We start from the raw sequence: 17861 nt of genomic DNA, 5'->3' as shown, positions 1-17861 counted from the left end.
ACTTTGAGATACGGGATAAAATTTGAGTTCTATGGTATGGAATATTCAAGACTGATCTATGGACTTAGAAAGGGTGGTACACAGGAGATTTGTCAACAGTTTTATTTACAACACCACAAGCAGAACAAAAGCTGCACCCTGAAGATACTTAAGGCATGGATGTGTGAGTAAAATCACGGAGCAGTTTTATTTCGATTCCAATTTATCAAATAACAGAAAACAAAGGCAATTTGAAATTACATGAAGTATCATCTCTAATCAAAGTACTGGGATATTTCTGACTTCAGAACAAATAAATGACTGTATCACTCAAGGGCTGTCAGTAAAAGAAGATAGGTTTAAAAGATTAAAGATACATTGATCTGACACTAAGACACAAAGTTACATAGCAAACTTCTTACTGGGGGGATGCTTGATGATGCCTCCTTAAGAAACAATCTGATACTGTGCTGTCTAGTGTGATAATGTCACCTACTCTTTTGTGGAAGGAAGACAGCCCTAAACATAAACTGTGATTATCCCTGAGAAATCCACTGAGTCAACTGTGTTATCTTGTGTACTAACATAGACCTTATTTTATGATGTTTCTCTGGTCAATGAAAGAATAGCAGTGCATAAAGACTACAAAAATGGCTCCTATCTGTTTGGCAATAGTGACTGCATTAAGCTCCTGAGGGCTATTAAGAATTCAAAAACATGTAGATGATTGGCTCTCCACCCTTACCATGACATTGCCTATACTACTGCATATTCTGCTGCTATGATATCCAAGAACATGCTGTGAAACTATTCTGTTATGTCTAGGGGCATGAAAACTACTTTCTGGGTACACATTGCATGCAGTTCATGGTGCTCTTAAATTAAACTGGTATAAAAGGGAGATTTAAAAAATATCAAACAGGTAGTAATTCAGTCTTCACACTATAAATACTGGTAAATGCACTGGTGAGAAGTAATTTTCTGCCTACTGGTCTCAGTTGGTAATCGTTTATGAGAGAAGTACAATGTATTGCTGCTTCACTTAAAATAACAAGCATAGAAAGAAATTTTACCTAAGTAACTCCTGGTTTGATATATTAGGTATAGGTTTATGTTGTTCTTTACATAATGACAGCCATAGTCCTTTTTTAAGTCTTATTTTAAGCAAATAATGTTGCTGGAGTTTAAACATTTCATGAGGAAGAAAACCATGGTAAAGACATATCAAATTAAAAGGTAGTGGTGTTTATTGTAAAGAACAATAGGACAACAGTGTATTTTATCTTTTTACTTTCTAAGGGCTAGCCTTTTTATTGTTTATTGTTTATTTGCTAACACACATGTATATAAAACATGCATAGAAATTTTTTTTTTTGCAATCTGCTTTTCCTCTATGTTTTTAAGGTTTGGTGGTAGGGGAAAAAGAAAAACAAACAAACAAACAAAAAAGATAAACCAGTCATCTCCAAAATATTAATTCACAGAAATTCAGATAATCTTCAGTATTGGATTAGATCAAACTAAGGTGGAAGAGGTACTTTGCGCTTCTTGTGCCTCTGCATCATAAGATGATTTAATGATAAGAATGTGTTAACACAAGGATGTCCTCCATCTGGATTGACATCCAAGATAAGGCTGGCCATTAAGAGGCCATCTGGAAGGCATTCCTCACCTAGTATGCCAGAGACTTTTGAAAACCCTGGTGACATCTAGTAATTTTATTAGGAAAGGCAGCAGCAGAGATGATCATTTTAACTGCAGAAGCATTTCTGTTGAGGAATTTCTACAGGAAAAAAAAAAAAATCATGTCAGGATAAAAGTCAGCATACGTTTGAGTCGGTCTGTACTGATACCTACACATGTTGTTCAGTTTTACTCATTGCAATGTCTTTACCATTTAAGTGCTTTTCATGTCTTTGAGGAATAGTAAATGAAGAAAAGGTTATAAAGTGACTACCATTGAATACTAACCTGTTACATTTATTTCACTAAAAGTTTGCATGTGTTCAATCAGAGATGAACAAATTTGGGAGACAGGTTCTTTGAAAATTCTAAATATATATACTCAGAAATCCCAAGGTGGTAACTGACTGGAGAAATACTCCAGAGACATATCAACATTTTATTTTATTATATTTTTTTTGGTCCTTTTCTTATATTCCTCCTTAGGCACCTGCAATTGGACAGCATCAGAAATAAGCTTCAGAGGTGCAGGGAGGAAAAGCATCTTCAAGAGCATCTTGACCATTACATTTGCATGGATCACTCCAAGTTATTCATTGACTGATGTAGCAGTTTGCCAAGATGAATGTTCTTGTACAAGTTTACTTTGCTGTCTCTATCAATCATACACTTTCTTATAGCACCTGCCTAACTGTGCTTTATGTAACAAAACTGACATTGTTAGCAATGATGCAGAAACATATCAAAGGTCAAGCTTTCAATGTCCAAGCTCTGTCTGATCATTTGAGTGATGTCTGCTCATTAGGTCAAGACATGAGCATCTAGAGTTTTTGTTATTTATTTTTTTTAATTGGCATTTGCAGTCCTGTCCTCTATTCTGGGAAATCCCCTTCCTTCTTGTAATGTACATTAAAAAATAAATAAGTAAATAAATAAATAAATAAATAAATAAATAAGCTGTTTCCATTGCTTCTGATTTCTGAGATTTGCTTTTAAACATATTTCTGGACAACTGTTATGCTTATGATATGCCTACCTATTCCAGTGCCACTGTCTACCTCTTCGTTTTATCAATGTCTTCAAAGCTCTTAGGCACTCATTATTATCACATTTCTTTAGCTCATATTCAGACAATTTTGACTTTCTGTGAGGCCTAAAATGTTCTCCTCCCATTTCAGTCTTCAGCTCTTGGTAATCATCTGTGCAATTCCTGTTTGAACTACCATCCTACAAGCTATTGAATCAAAAACTTACTTTATTCCAGATCTTCTGTCAGTATGAAATCAGAATGCTCAGTCTACCTTTCCTTATGTTCTGTCATAGTTTCCTTCTTGAATACTATAGACGGCATCCGTACCAAGTCACGTGTCCCACTCATGTATTACTGGCTACATACTTTGAAGTGATAAATCTGTTTGAAGCTGCAAGATCAACTAAGTTTTGTTAATTTGACATCAGAGCTTCATTTTCTATTATGTATCTTTTTTAGAATTTCTGTTTTGATTGTTAAGGCCATCATCATACAATTTTCAGGAGGCAACTACAGAGATGGCCAACAGGTCAAGAATATTAGCTAGGCTTGTATCCCTGCCACAGTGACTGCATTTGGCCTGTGTTAAGATGGAAGTCTGTGTCTTGTTTCTGAAGCAGAAAGATTTACCATCAACAAACAACTCCAGATGCAGTGCTTTCCAGTTGAAGTGAGTATGTCTTGACTCTACAACCTTGTTCACACATTTCTCCAGTCTTGCTCCTCCCAAGCATCATTTTCAAGTTGGACTAAAATTGGGTTTAGGTCTCAAAGAGCCAGGAATGCAGATAGAAAATAGATAGGCTCAGTTTTGGGGTATGCATCTGTATTTCCTCCAAACATTACTTCTTATGGCAGTACAGGCAACAATAATACTCTGGTTCCATTTGAACACACAACCCTAAGAAATTTGCCAATTCGGGTGAGCTGACTGTAATGGCTTATTTTTTGTGAAATATCATCCCAATATTACCTGTCAGAGAAAAAATATGCCTTATGGGACAGTTATCAACCCAGGTTAATATTTAGGCAAAATCTACAAAAGGTTTTGAATAGCTTGGGAAGTACTTTTAAAAGAAATTGGTTTAGGTACTAATTCATTACAGAAATTATTTTGATACTGTCCATTACAGAAATTATTTTGATACTGTCATGGTTGAAATATTTCTCTAGTATCTCCATTCATTCTTGTCACATCTTAAGTTAAATGTAAGAACAAGCTTTTAATTTCCTTCATATTTCTATCACATTTATAAGGAAGCAAATTATAGAGGAGGAAATGAAAATATAAATATCTTTGGGTAGCCACCTGATAAAGTCAGTGTTGGATTTTTATTGTGAACACTTGCAACAAATGGCTTTGCTGTCTGAAATCAGCTTCTTCTGAATTTAGTTTGTGATTTGGGTCTCTCTCTCTCTCTCTTTGAAACCAGGGAGACAACTTATTACTTCAAATACAGGCTTGTAGAAGTTATGGGAGCCTATTCAGGCATAATGGAATAGTTTAGATAATTCTGATTATATCAGAGGACTTCTTCCATGGTTATTATAGAAATTGAAAGCTGGCATGACTTCAATGATCTTTGGTGCAAAGTAAATTTATTTTTAGCTTTCAGAAGTAATGATGAGTTACCCCATTACATTCAGAAGACAGACAGTAAAAGCCATCCTACAATTACGATGATATCTGTGCATCTATTGGGAATATATTTTATCTTTCATTGTTACTCTATTTAAATGTCTGTGTAGATACATGTCCTCAAAGCCACTACACTTTTTTCTGCTACTTTTTTATAAAGGTACACATTTGTAACTATGTCAATTCTATCCTCAGAAAAGCCTAGCTGAAACAGAGGAAAAGGAGGCAGCAAGGTTTCTGTAGGTACATCTGTGATGAAAGAAAGACTAGGGAAAATGTGGAATGAAACAGGAGACCTGATCACCCAGGATATGGAGAAAACTGAGGTACTCAATGGCCTTTTTGCCTCAGTCTTCACAAACAAGAGCTCTGGGCACAAACAAGAGCTGTGGGCACACCCACAGAGAGCAAAGGGTGGGACTGAGAGAATGATGTATGGATGAATGTATGAATGATGTGGGACTGAAAGAACTGCTGTAGGACAGTACCAGGTCTGAGACCATCTAAGGAACCTGAAGATGCACAAGTACTTGGGAACTGATGAGACATATCTGTGGGTCTTGAGGGAACTGACAGATGAAGTTACAAAGCCACTGTCCACCATGTTTGAGAAGTCATGGCAGTCTGGTGAAGTCCCCACTGACTGGAAGAGGGGAAACATAACCCCCCATTTTAAAAAAGGAAAAAAGGAAGACCTGGGGAACTACAGGCCAGTGAGTTTCACCTCTGTACCTGGCAAGATCATGGAGATGATCCTCCCGGAAACTAAAGCACATAGAAAACAAAGAGGTGATTGTTGCCAGCCAACATGGCTTCAGTAAGGGCAGATCATACCTGACAAATCTGACGGTCTTCTACAGTAGGGTTATAGTATTGTTGGATAGTGGAAGAGCAACTGACATCATCTACCTGGACTTGTGCAAAGTATTTGACACAGTCCTGCATTATATCCTTACTTCTGAATTGGAGTGATATGGATTTGACAGATGGACCACTCAGTGAGTAAGGCATTGGCTGGATGGTTTCACTCAAAGTTGTGGTCAATGGCTCATTGTCCCCGTGGAGATCAGTAATGAGTGGTGTTCCTCAGGGGTCAGCATTGGGACTGGCACTATTTAACATCTTTGTCAGTGACATGGGCAGTGGGATCGAGTGCACTCAGCAAGTTTGCTGATGACACCAAGCTGTGCGGTGTGGTCAACATGCTGGAGGGAAGGGATGGCATCCAGAGGGACCTGGACAGGCCTGGGAGGTGAGAAGGACCTGGGAGTGTTGGTTAATGAGAAGCTCAACACAAGCCAGCAATGTGTGCTTGCAGTCCAGAAAGCCAGCCAAATCCTGGGCTGCATCCAAAGCAGTGTGGCCAGCAGGACAAGGGAGGTGATCCTCCCGTTCTGCTCTGCTCTTGTGAGACCCCACCTGGAGTCTGATTTTCAGCTCTGGGGTACAAGAAAGTGTAGCACAGGGAAGACATGGACATATTAGAACAAGTCCAGAGGAGGGCCACAGATATGACCAGAGGCTGGAGCACCTCTCCCGTGAAGACAGGCTGAGGAAATTGGAGAAGAGAAAACTCCAGGGAGACCTTGTAGTGGCCTTCCAGTACCTAAAGGGGGCCTACAGGAGAGTTTAGAAGGGACTCTTTGTCCGGGAGTGTAGTAATAGGAGGGAGAATGGCTTTAAACTAAAAGAGTGGAGATTTAATTAGATATTTAGAATAAATTACTCACTCTGAGAGTGGTGAGGCACTGGCCTGGGTTGCCCAGAGAAGCTGTGGATGCCCCATCCCTGGGGGTGTTCAAGGCCAGGCTGGATGGGGTTTGGCAATCTGGTCTGGTGGAAGGTGTCCCTGCCCATGTCGGGGGTTTGGGACTGGGTGATTCTTAAGGTTCCTTCCAACCCAAATCATTCTGTGACTCTATGAGGTTCCAGCTGACTTCTCTCTGCTCCAAGCTGGCAGACCTGTGGCACACCAGCCAACAGCCCCAGCAGCTTACAGAGGGTGCTGTGCCACCTGCCCTCTTCTCTGCCCCTGAGACCTTTTAATCAGGTCACAGCTTCGTGCCCTCACAGAGGGATGCAGCCAAGGCAGAGAGGTAAATTCTCAGAGGATTTTAACAGCAGCCTTGTAGCTGTCAGTCATTTAATTGCTACTCCTTCATGGGGCTATCCTCTGAAGGTAAAAAGGAAGAGTCACCAGTGCACCACAAAAACAGTGACCAGGATGATGTGTAAAAAGTGTGTCAAAATTGTAGTACAGAAATAGCAAGCATGAAGCATAATGTATAATGTTATCTAAATAATTCTGTTTCTAGCATTGCCTCTAAATAGGCTGAGCCCAAATTTCTTCTTACTAATGTCAGATATATCTAAATAAAACCAAACCGCAGCAATGGAAATGCCACCCAATATTGACTGTATCCAGAAAAGTGTACATCTTGATTAGAGATATTTCTTGGCACCTATGTCAGCTTTCCTACAATGATGATATTGATGTCTATAATGAGATTAATCACAGGCGGATAGATGGAGCACCGCAGAAGGAGCACCAGAACTTTACTGTTGGCTTTGTCGGGGGGAGGGGAGGGGAGCCTCGGCACCGGGGTCAGGGCCGAGGGGGGCGGATTTTTTTGGGAAGGTTGGGGGGTGGGGGGCAGGTGCTGGCGGGGAGGGGCGAGCAGGGCGCCGCCCCCCCGCCCCATTGGCGCCGCCGAAGGGGGCCGCGCCGCCGCCGCCCCCGCCCCGGCCACAAAGCGTGGGCTGCCGGCGGCGGCGGCCGCGGCGGGGCCATGCAGAGCTGTGGGCGCTGGTGGGGGCGGCTGGCGGCCCGGGGGGGACCGAGGCACCTGCGGCCGGCTGGGGGCGGTGGGCAGCACCGGCACAACCAGCAGCAGCAGCGGTGGGTCGGTGGAGGAGGAGGAGGAGGAGGAGGAGGCGATGCGGCGCGGTGCATCGAGCAGCTGCTGCCGCGGCACGATGACTTCTCCCGGCGGCACATCGGCCCCCGGGAGGGGGAGAAGAGGGAGATGCTGCGAGCCCTCGGGGTGCAGGTGGGCGTCCGCGCGGCGTATGGGGGGGGGAGCTGCTGCTGGGGGTGTCCGTGGGGTCTGGGGTCTGCTAACGCCGGCGTGCCGCCGCCTCTTTGCAGAGCGTCGAGGAGCTGATGGATAAAGCCATCCCGGGCAGCATCCGGCTGCGCAGGCCGCTGAGGATGGAGGACCCCGTGGGTGAGTGACCCCGCCGCCCCCAGCCTCCTCCCGGGCTCTGCCTGTCGCAGCTCGGGGAGGGAAAAGCCGGGAGCCGCCTCTCGGCTCGGGGCCGCCGCTTTGTCCCGAGATCCCAATGCGGAGGGGGAGGCGTGGCGAAACATCGCCCCTTGGCGGGGCTGTCGGCCCCGCGCGGCTCCCGTGCTTCTGCGCGGCGCCTTTGTGTGCTCCCCGCGCCCCCGGGTGGGAGCGTGCACGCCCTAAAAGCCTGCAAAACCTGCGTGAACCCCCCTCTAAGCGGTGCCCGAGGGGCCGCCGGCTGGCGTTTTGAATCCCTCCGCCTGAGGGAGATGGGTGCGGAGCAGGAATGTGAGGCATCTGAGCCAGCTATTGTGGCACCAGAGCAAATCGCCGTAGTCAACTTGATGTGGCTCAATGAGTCCTCATGTTAATATTTTTAAAAGTTTTCACTGTCTAGATATATCGGACATCACGTGTAAACATAACGCAGGAAATCCAGGGAGCGAAGGAAACCCTTAACAATGCACCCACCTAAGCAATTCCAGCAAAACTTGCAAATCTCCTTGGCTGTTCAGATACCAGAGGCGATTTGGCTGGTATTAGCTTTGTATTTATGTCTTGATCCCTTGCCTGGGTTGTTGTGGTCCCTATGACTGGCTCCTCGCATTGCTTACCAATGTACCACAGCTGGAGTGTGCTTGCTCAGGAAGTCCTGGGTGGGTGCCAGGTGGGGCATTGCCATCAGGAGCAGAGCCAGGGAGCACACCCAGGGAAGCTGGGGCTGGGATGATGGAGCTGGGCATTGGCAGAAAGGTCCATCTGGTGAAATGCTCCCTTAGTGCAATGACACTTGATTTTCTGGTAGTTTTCCCACCCTATGAGGGTGGGCAGGAGAAGTGAGGTTTAATCATCTTCTTCTCTCCATGTGGCTGCTGCTGTAAGTACTTCCTTTGTGAGCTTTTCTATAGTTAATGTACTTTGGTCAATACTCCCTGACTGAAGAGGTATTTGTGCTTGTCCTCAGGAAAGAGAACTTCTTAAATACTTTTTTATAGTCTTTAAGAGGAGACAAATTGCCACTAATAAGTACTACTTAAAAAAACGTTCTTCATTTTTGGGACTCTATACATGATATTCTTACAAAGTTTTATGTTTCTAAAATAGACATTACTGTGATACTGTACAGTTAAGAATAAAAAAAAATTCACATTAATGAACGCCAAACCAGTGATGCCAACTTAAGTCAAAATCTTGATGCAGTTCTGCGTGTTCTCATACTGATTTTCATGTTGTTTGAAGGCAATATCTCTTAAATCAACTATGAATTAGTGATGGTCTGTTGCATGCAAGTTCTTGCTGTGCAAGGGGACCTCATTAGCTAGTGGTGCATGTAGTCCACTGGCTCTTTGCTTCATTTGTTATGCTGTTCAAGTTCTCTTATACTTTGAAAGAATGTGACTGTGATGCAGTCTCACATTGCGATGCATGCGGTGAGTTCTCAAAAGAGATGAAGTACAGAAAACTTTTGTCTGTACACTACTGCCTTTTCTTCTTCCCTCAGTGTGACAGACTAGCTGTCTTTTGTAACTTGTGCAAAATTTTGCCACTTAGTTTTCCACTCCATTGGTAGCAGAAAACTTCACAGCTTGTTAAAACAGAGTTAGAAGTCTCAGCTTAAAGTTACGCAGTTTCACTTCGAACACCTTGGACCTAAAACAACATATTCTGGATAAAACTTGATTCCTTGGTAATGTACAATTAGAGAGAACATGTCTTTCTATTTACCAGTGTGGAATTAACTTATGTAAGTACAGTATATCATTTCTCATCCCCATACCTTGTACTAAAACAAAATAACAAATGGGGAAAGTGTTGTGAGAACTGTATCATTTTTTAAATGTGCTCTTTTTGTTTGAATGAAGACAGTTTTGCCCCTGCTATTCCCAGAACTCATACATGTGATGAGAGAACAGGGCAAGGCCATTAAAAATGTGTTGTTTAACTACAGTATTTATAAAGTTCTTACTATGGCAATTTCTAATGGTTTAAATATACACTTCCATTTTTCTGAACAGCTCTGTTTCAATAAAAGCAAATGGTGGCTCCTGACATAGTGACAGGTTAGTGTGCAACTGAGCAATTGAGCTGTACTCAAGCTACTCCTTCATATTGAGAAATGCAGTTGAGCCTGCATTGAAGTCTCTTTAAAGTTGTTGCTTACAGCTAGAATTATAGCCCATGAAAACTATGCATATACCATAAATGATATGTCTGGATGGGTATCTTATGTCTCTGTAATTACTTTAATTTTTTAAGATTTTATAGCCTTAAGCCTTGTCTCAGATCTAAATGTGAAATAACAGCTATGCTCCACATGCAGAAAAAGGAAACACAGGAGAAAAATGTCCATTGAGGACTATGTATCAGCTGAGGACAGCTGATCTAGGCAAATTGACAAGGCTCTCATGTGAGCTGTGAAACTGTACGAACAGCACAGAGAAGGAAAAGATATTTGATGTATATATCTTCAAAGTTTGATTAGGTGTGGCAGTGGGATTGTTTTGCTTTACAGATCCTTCACTGGTAATGCCACAAATTATCTAAGTTAGAAAATCAATCATCTGTCTGTATGCAACAGCAGTAAAAGAAATCCTCCAGCTTATGTTGCAGTTTATATTGAAAAGCCGTTTTAAATGTTATAGCATATTCTACCATTCCTAAATAAAACATCTCATTACAGTATAAGCACTTCTTTGTGTTATATTTCCTAGTTTTCTTAGCATAGAAGTGTGCTTCAAACTTCATTACTTCCCTGACAGACAATATATTGACAGAGAAAGACTCTAGCCCCGAGTGGATATTAGCATATGTGTGAATGGTAGATACTAAACTTTACACTTACAGGTGTGTACAAGTGCATCTACACTAGGAATGCTCTTTCAGTTTTCTCAGCACTCTTCTGGCAAACGTCTTCTAGTATAGACATGGTCAGTGGTGAAGGAGAAAAATAGTGCAACTTGTGCTAAGAAGTATTTGAAATGAGTTGCTGTCATTGGTATGACAGAAGTATCCATGTTCCTCTGCTGCCAGAAAGGAAAAAAGCTATTTTAAAAGTGCCTGCTGCCATGAGCCCACTGACAGTCAATGCTGTAAAACCTCCTGAACATAACAGTGAAGGCCAGTAGGGACCAAGGAGTTAAAAGTCCTGGTTTGCAGGACTTATTCTGAACTTACTCTAGAAGGGAGGCTTTTTAGAGTCAGCTTTTTCTGCAGATTTAGGCCACGGAACGTGTTATTTTGGCATATAGCTTCTGTTTAATCAATATTCACAACAAAGGCTAGGCATCTGTTCAATATGTAGTTATTTGTGATCAGCTGTTATTACAGAGCATTTTCCCACTGTGACTACAAGTGAACCTTAACAGCTAGCTTTTTTTTTTTTTTTTTTTTCAATTACTGAAGGTGCTTTAGCACATATGTAGTGCCTGACCCATTTGAAGTCAAAGAACAGATCACTTTATGAGTAACCCTCCTTTTAGCCCTGAAAACTGACACTGTGTATCAGTAATGGTTATCCCTGCAATGCTGCCTATTAATCCAAATTCTAGGCTTTGAATTAAAAGAATGAGTCTATCAATTCTACCATGATTTCTTCCAAAACATTCCTACTTGTTCTATAAAACCTAAGGGGTTACAAAGATTAATCTACAAAACCTGTGTAAGGAACCAATTGAGTCTACAGCCTAAACCTTTCTGAAAAGGATGTGGTTCAGAAGCAGTCATACTGTAAGAGAGACTGTTTCTGTTTTCAAATTCAACTGCTATGCAGGTAAATCTCAGCATGTTCAGGCTGCCTCTGCTTTCCAGGCAGGCTGGGTAAGTGTAAGTTGTAAATCTCAATCTGTTTCTCTCACTTTTTTTTTTTTTTTTTTCCTCCCTGTTGGCTCCTCTCTGAACTTCTCTGGATACTCTGTTTTTTTGCAGGTATCTCATAAGTGTTTAGCATAGTAGCTTTACACTAAAAGACTAGCAGAAATTTATTTTATGACAGGGTAACTCACTTCATACTGTTTTTGTGATGTATTTTGCCTTTTCTACCTGTGGATGTGTAGGGGGTGGCAGTCCTGAAGTGTCCTTGCTGAACTCCTAGTGGTAGCTTTAGTGAGTTTTTTTCCACAGCTGTCTGATAAGAGTGCTGCAAGATCAATGAACTTTATCCTGGGTACTGTCGCTGATCATATCTAATGTAATAATGAGGGGAATAAAGATCAACTGCAGGTGACTTACCTGGCAGTTTTACTTCTTGCTGAATAAGGTTCTTAAAGGATTTATAGACTTCTACCAGTGAAATGAATTAAAGATAAAGGCACTTCAGCCATAGTTTCAGAAACTAGCAAGAAACATCTAAGTTTGATAGCCAATTTCCAACTGTTTCTTAACAGTAGTAAATTTTCTAATTCCATTTTACTTCCCCAATTTGTATATTTCTTCATTTTACCTGTTGCTGGGGAGAGCTGAGAGAAATTTGTAATGCAACACTGAGGTCTTAAAAGTTGTGGTTTTAACTTGCAGATATTGACACTTGCTGAAATACTAGTCTTGTTCAAGTGTTTTAGCCTCAAATAAACATTTACAAGATTTGTTTTCACTACATATGTCCTAGGGTACATACAGCAGAATAAATGTATAATTTTCTGGACTCAGTGACCCTTCTGTCCCCTAAGTTGAAAACTCAGCAATTTGATTTTGAAAAAGGGGTTATTAGGCATGTTTAAGATCACTTTTGTGGTTAGCATTCTTCTGCCTTTCTACTAGTGTCAGTCACTTAAAATGCAGTGCTAGACACCTTTCACAAGTCATGTTATAGGCATTTGTTGTTAAAAGCTAGGCTGAGGGGAGTGGAGAATACAGCTGCTGCTGCTGGGAACCAGGATGTAAGGTCCTGCTGAGTCTGGTGGGACCCTGGGGAGGTGTTCAACCCCACCCCTGCCCAGAGCAGGCCTAGCCCAGGCTGCTCGGGGCTTCACCCAGCCAGGGAGTGAGGGCTTCACCCACCCAAGCTGCAGAGGCCCACCCTGCCTGGGCACTGGCTCGGTGGCTGGGCTGTCCCAGTGGTGAAAAGCTTCTCCTTGTCTCCAGTCTGAGCTTCTTGTGCCTCAGCCCGAGCCATACCTCCCATCCTCCCACCACGCACAACTGTCCTACCACCATTGCAGGGTTCCTGCTATCAGGAACAGTCAGAGTTTGGGCCACCATGTATGCATCGATTTCTTTGACCCTTGCTTGGGTTAGTTTTGCTTGAATTCAGAACTATACCAATGTGAAGCAAGCACCGAATGCGTGGAAAACTAACTTGCCATAAATCCCTATGGACTAATGTTTGCTTTTGTCCAGCCAGACTGGATAGACACTTCAGGGGCTGTTGACTTGAGTTGCTCAGGGGTACAATTCCTTATGGGACACCTTAAAGAGATGTCTCATGCTTTGAGCTGCCTCCCAGCAGCGTGGGGCACTGTGAAGGAGTAGTCATCCCAGGTCTTTTTGAAGAAGCATGCCAAATGTTGGAGGTGTGTATTTGAGCTGCTAATGCTGTTGCCCTTGTTATGACTGATGGAGCAGGGCGAGTGAAGTGATGCAGGAATGGAGTGAGTGTGCCCTATAGTATTTCACTACCTTTGTTACAACTAATAGTGTGACTGTTCCCAGAGGTAACTTTCATAACTGTGAAAATATAGCCAGTGCTGTATGTGGTTCTACCTTTAAGTTGGAAGTTTAATTGGGGCTTAAGCTGCTTATGGTCTTGCTAAGGCTTTTTGTTTTGTGCAGTGCATCAGTGTGTAAATGGTGTTGTTATTTCAGGGAGCTCTGTCAAATGTTCAGTGTGTTCACGTGATAGTTGTTAGCTGTATTTGCTGAGAAAAGACTCTTAACTTTCTAGAAGAAATGCCCAATCAAGAAGACAAAGGAAACTGTCTGGCATATAGTACAGTGTTTGTGGTATGTGTTTACTATGGAATTTATGCTTTTCATGCATTTTGTGTGTGTGACATTTTGGACTAGTGAGCAAGATAAATGATAAAAAGACTTCGGCCTTCAACTGAACTTGGAGTCAAATGAACAAATGCTTTGGAATTCCCCAAAAATTGATGAAGTTTGAATTTTGCAAGAATACAATGCTCCCCTTTAAACTGAACACAAAACCATCTTTCATCGAGGTTTTGGTTTGCAAGTGATAGAGGAAGATCTCAGTAATGTTAAAGCCCTTACTAAAATAAATAACAAGTGAATCTGTTTTGAATAAGTACTGCAGGAGGAGGATGGGGGAGTGGAATTGTTTACTATGTTTTAGAAACTTTTCCTTGGACATTGCTGATTTCAAGTATAAGAAACATATGGCTCCTGAATCTCCAGGGAAAAAGGAGAAAAAACAACCCACCCTACAGTTTACTAAAAACAATAAATTAACTTTTGTATATTGAATGTAACAGTAGACTGAGTAAGAGGCAGAGAAGCAATGAGCTTTGAAGTCAGAACTGAAGAATCCATACAAAAAAAAAAAAAAAACCTTAGTGGTCAGAATTATGATTTAGATGACTGTGGAATAAATTAATTGGGGAAAAAAAAAAATTTAAAAAAATCTTTAGGCATTGAATGCAATACCAGCTCTAAGAGTAAAAGGAAGAAGAGAGATGACCTCTGTAATCAGAGATGAAGTGCTAATATCTATGGCTGCAGAAGAAATTAATTCAAAACCATGACATTTTCTATGGAAAATAATTTGCCAGCAGATTCAAGAGCAATAAATGTTTTGACTTGAGCTTTCTTGATTGGAATAACGTACAGTGAGAAACAAGATTTTAAACATTCAGGTCCCAAGCTTTTCTGTGTTGATAATTTATACACTGATATTCCAAAGTCTGCTTTTGAGATTGCAATGCAGAATGAACAGAAGAACTTAATGCAGCTGCTGTCCTGCAGCTATACAGCAGTTTCCAGGGTCACATCTGGGGATAAATACATATTTTAAAAAACATGTAAGCATTTCAAGTAAGAGGAAGAAGAGACATGAATTCTGAAATAAGAGCTGAAGTGGTAATATCTATGTTTGTCCGCTTCAAAAGCATTGTATTGTAATCTTTAAACTAGATTGGCAGATAGATTTCAGAGCTAATCTTACATGGAATTTCTTAAGATAGAAATATAGTATTCACACACTATATTTTAATAAACTGATGAAGCATACTAAAACTAAATGAATAAAACTCTTCCATTCTATCAATTGCTTATGGAAAGTGATTGAAGTCTGTAGAGGAAAAAAAAAGTTATTTAATATTAAGAAATTACTACTGAATGATTGATGTGAGTCCTGTTTGTGCAAAAAAGGCTCAGTTAAGCACACTAAATCATAGTTATGAGTGGTTATAGCTTCATCTAGTGCTGATTCTATGAGACTTGGCTAATGAAAAGTCCCTTCTGAGATGTATTTTAATGCATATGCAAGAGACCCAGAATGTTTATTGCATTAAAAAAGAGAGCTCCTTAAGTCATTTGCCAACATCTTTCTCACATTTCGTTTTCTCAAATTATCATTTCCACATTGGTGGGAACACTGTTGTTCAGTTCCTGCATTTTTTGTCAGAGAATGAAACTCGTGTTGTTTAGTTTTACTTAATGTCTTAAAAAAGGTGTAACTTCCTAAAATTAAATATTTGCAACTGAACTGTCAAGTCTGGTTAATGTGAACAGACAACCTAGGAAAGTTATATAGATATTTAATTTTGGTTGTATCCAGATCAGCTGTTTTTGAAATGACTGGGGAAAAATGCCCGTATTTGGTGGAACTTAAACTTCTCCTGAATATTTTATCATTTCAGCCTTACTCTGTTATTGTTTATATGTGTGTCTCTGATGCTGTATTTTTTTGCTCAGGAGTACAAGTCATTTTAGTTAAACTCTTCTAGCATTATGTGTAACTGAAATTTTCTGACCTAATTTTTTCTCAATTAGGTGAAAATGAAATCCTTGAAACTTTATACAATATTGCAAGCAAGAACAAGATATGGAGGTCCTATATAGGCATGGGTTATTACAACTGCTCAGTGCCTCAACCCATTGCACGGAATTTGTTGGAGAATGCAGGATGGTAATGTACAACATTTTCTTGTTAAATGCATATGTATAAATACGCATATGAAGTTCATCAAATCTAGAGCACAGGCAAATATGCCTCAAAGCTATTTTTCTAAGACTTTCATATATTTGATACTGGTGTGTAAGTGCAGTTTGTACTGAAGCTAAAAAGGAGAAAGAATGGAGATACATATATGTAATTTACTTTAGAAGATGCTTTTCCTGTAAAACGTTTCATTGACTTAAAAGTCACAACTCCTATTTATTATGAACTAAACCAAGAATATTTCCATTTGCTTTAAGGAAATATTAGAACTTATCTCTTAAACAGAAGTAATTCTTTCCTAGCTTCTTGTGAAAACTAATGCAGCTCCCTCCTCCACTGCTGTGTGTTGGGTGGAAGTTGTTAAATACCATGCAATAGTCTGATTATGGTCTCAGAAAGAGAACAGGAAAGCAGACTCAGAAATCTTGAAGGCTTTTCTTTTAAAAGTCTTGATATTTATTTATTTATTTCATTCTGAAACAAGAGAACTTCAAAAGTTTGAATATATATCAATATAGTATGTTACTATTTGAACAAATAATTTACTCCACTGACGCCTGAAAATAGGTAGGCAGAAATACTTGATAATTCATTTTTGAAGAGACTGAGAATATCATACTTTGTTCTTATCATCAAATTGACTTTTCCCCAAACAAATTAAACATCAAAAAATGACCTGGCTGACAGATATGAATTTGACTGGTGTTTTGATGTTGCTCAAATGTAAAAAGGGAAACCTTTTAAAACATTAATTTGTATATTATGAACAGCATTAATTAAATAAAAATAGACTTTTGTTTCTTGATATTTTTTTTTATTGGCAAAAGCACCAAGGCTTGATTATAAATACTCATTCAGTATCGGCATTGTTCTAAAGAACTGTAACACAGATGTGGTGCAACAGAAAAACTAAAATTAATGCAGAATTTCACTTTCCACAGCACTGAATATCATTGATACCGTGTGTTGTTTCATTTGGTCTAGAAGTTCCCTTATCTATAGTCAATAACATCCTTTTTTGAAGTGTATTAAAATAGTAAGTGACATCTTAATTACCATGTAATCTTGTTTTAACACAAACAGTAGTTGAAGTTCACGCAGAATCACACAAATGTCTAGGTTGGAAGAGACCTCAAGATCATTGAGTCCAACCTCTGACCTAACACTAGCAAGTCCTTCACTAAAACATATTGCTTAGTTCAACATCTAAACGTCATTTAAAGACCTGCAGGGATGGTGACTCCACCACTTCCCTGGGCAGCCCATTCTAATGCCTAACAACCCTCTTGGTAAAGAAGTTCTTCCTAATATCCAACCTAAACCTCCCCTGGCGCAACTTGAGCCCATTCCCCCTTATCTTCTCACCAGGCATGTGGGAGAATAGGCCAACCTCTGCTTTGCTACAGCCTCCTTTAATGTACTTACAAAGAGTGATAAGGTCGCCCCTGAGCCTCCTTTTCTCCAGGCTGAACAAGCCCAGCTCCCTCAGCCACTCCTCATAGGACTTGTTCTCCAGACCCCTCACCAGCTTCATTGCCCTCCTCTGGACTCTCTTGAGCACCTCCATGTCCTTCTTGTAGTGAGGGGCCCAAAACTGAACACAGTACTCGAGATGAGGCCTCACCAGAGCCGAGTACAGGGGGACAGTCACTTCCCTAGCCCTGCTGGTCACACTGTTTCTTATGCAAGCCAGGATGCTGTTGGCCTTCTTGGCCACCCGAGCACAGTGCTGGCTCATATTCAGCCAACTATCCACCAGTACTCCCAGGTCCTTCTCTGCCTGGCAGCTTTCCAACCAAATTTATATGTTTTTAAAAGTCGAGTAACTGTAAAAAAAAAAAAAAAAAAAAAAAAAATTGTTGCATAGATACTATTTTTTGTATTTTAGGTTATCATAAATGTGTATATGTATCTGCAGCTGTCTAAGACTATGAATTATTGGTCTTGTATGCTTTATCGCATCTCAGACTTCTGAAATGACTACAGAGTTGCAATTTTTATATCCAAGGAATCTACGCAATACATTTAAACCAAGTTTTATTTGGTCTTATTCCCATCTTCTTTTTGCAAAATATGTAAACTAAATATTTCATTTCAGTGGAACAAAACAAATAGCCAATTGCTAGA

General features: G+C 40.6%; 1 protein-coding gene across 1 annotated transcript in view; it reads left to right on the top strand.

Moving 5' to 3' along the window:
* Nucleotides 1–7120: 7120 nt before the first annotated feature.
* GLDC (glycine decarboxylase) overlaps nucleotides 7121–17861 on the top strand; it is a gene marked incomplete at its 5' end in the record, with an annotated part of 46066 nt that continues 35325 nt past the window's right edge. The window contains 3 exons of the mRNA XM_084504640.1: nucleotides 7121–7381; nucleotides 7480–7558; nucleotides 15566–15701. Of these exons, the coding sequence (XP_084360766.1) occupies nucleotides 7121–7381; nucleotides 7480–7558; nucleotides 15566–15701 (476 nt within the window). The remainder of the gene's footprint in view (nucleotides 7382–7479; nucleotides 7559–15565; nucleotides 15702–17861) is intronic.

The sequence above is a fragment of the Aythya ferina genome, assembly GCF_964211825.1.
Source record: "Aythya ferina genome assembly, chromosome: Z".
In the NCBI taxonomy this organism is placed as follows: domain Eukaryota; kingdom Metazoa; phylum Chordata; class Aves; order Anseriformes; family Anatidae; genus Aythya; species Aythya ferina.
The sequence above is the reverse complement of the archived record's forward strand: the minus strand, read 5'-3'. Positions and strand labels throughout refer to the sequence as shown.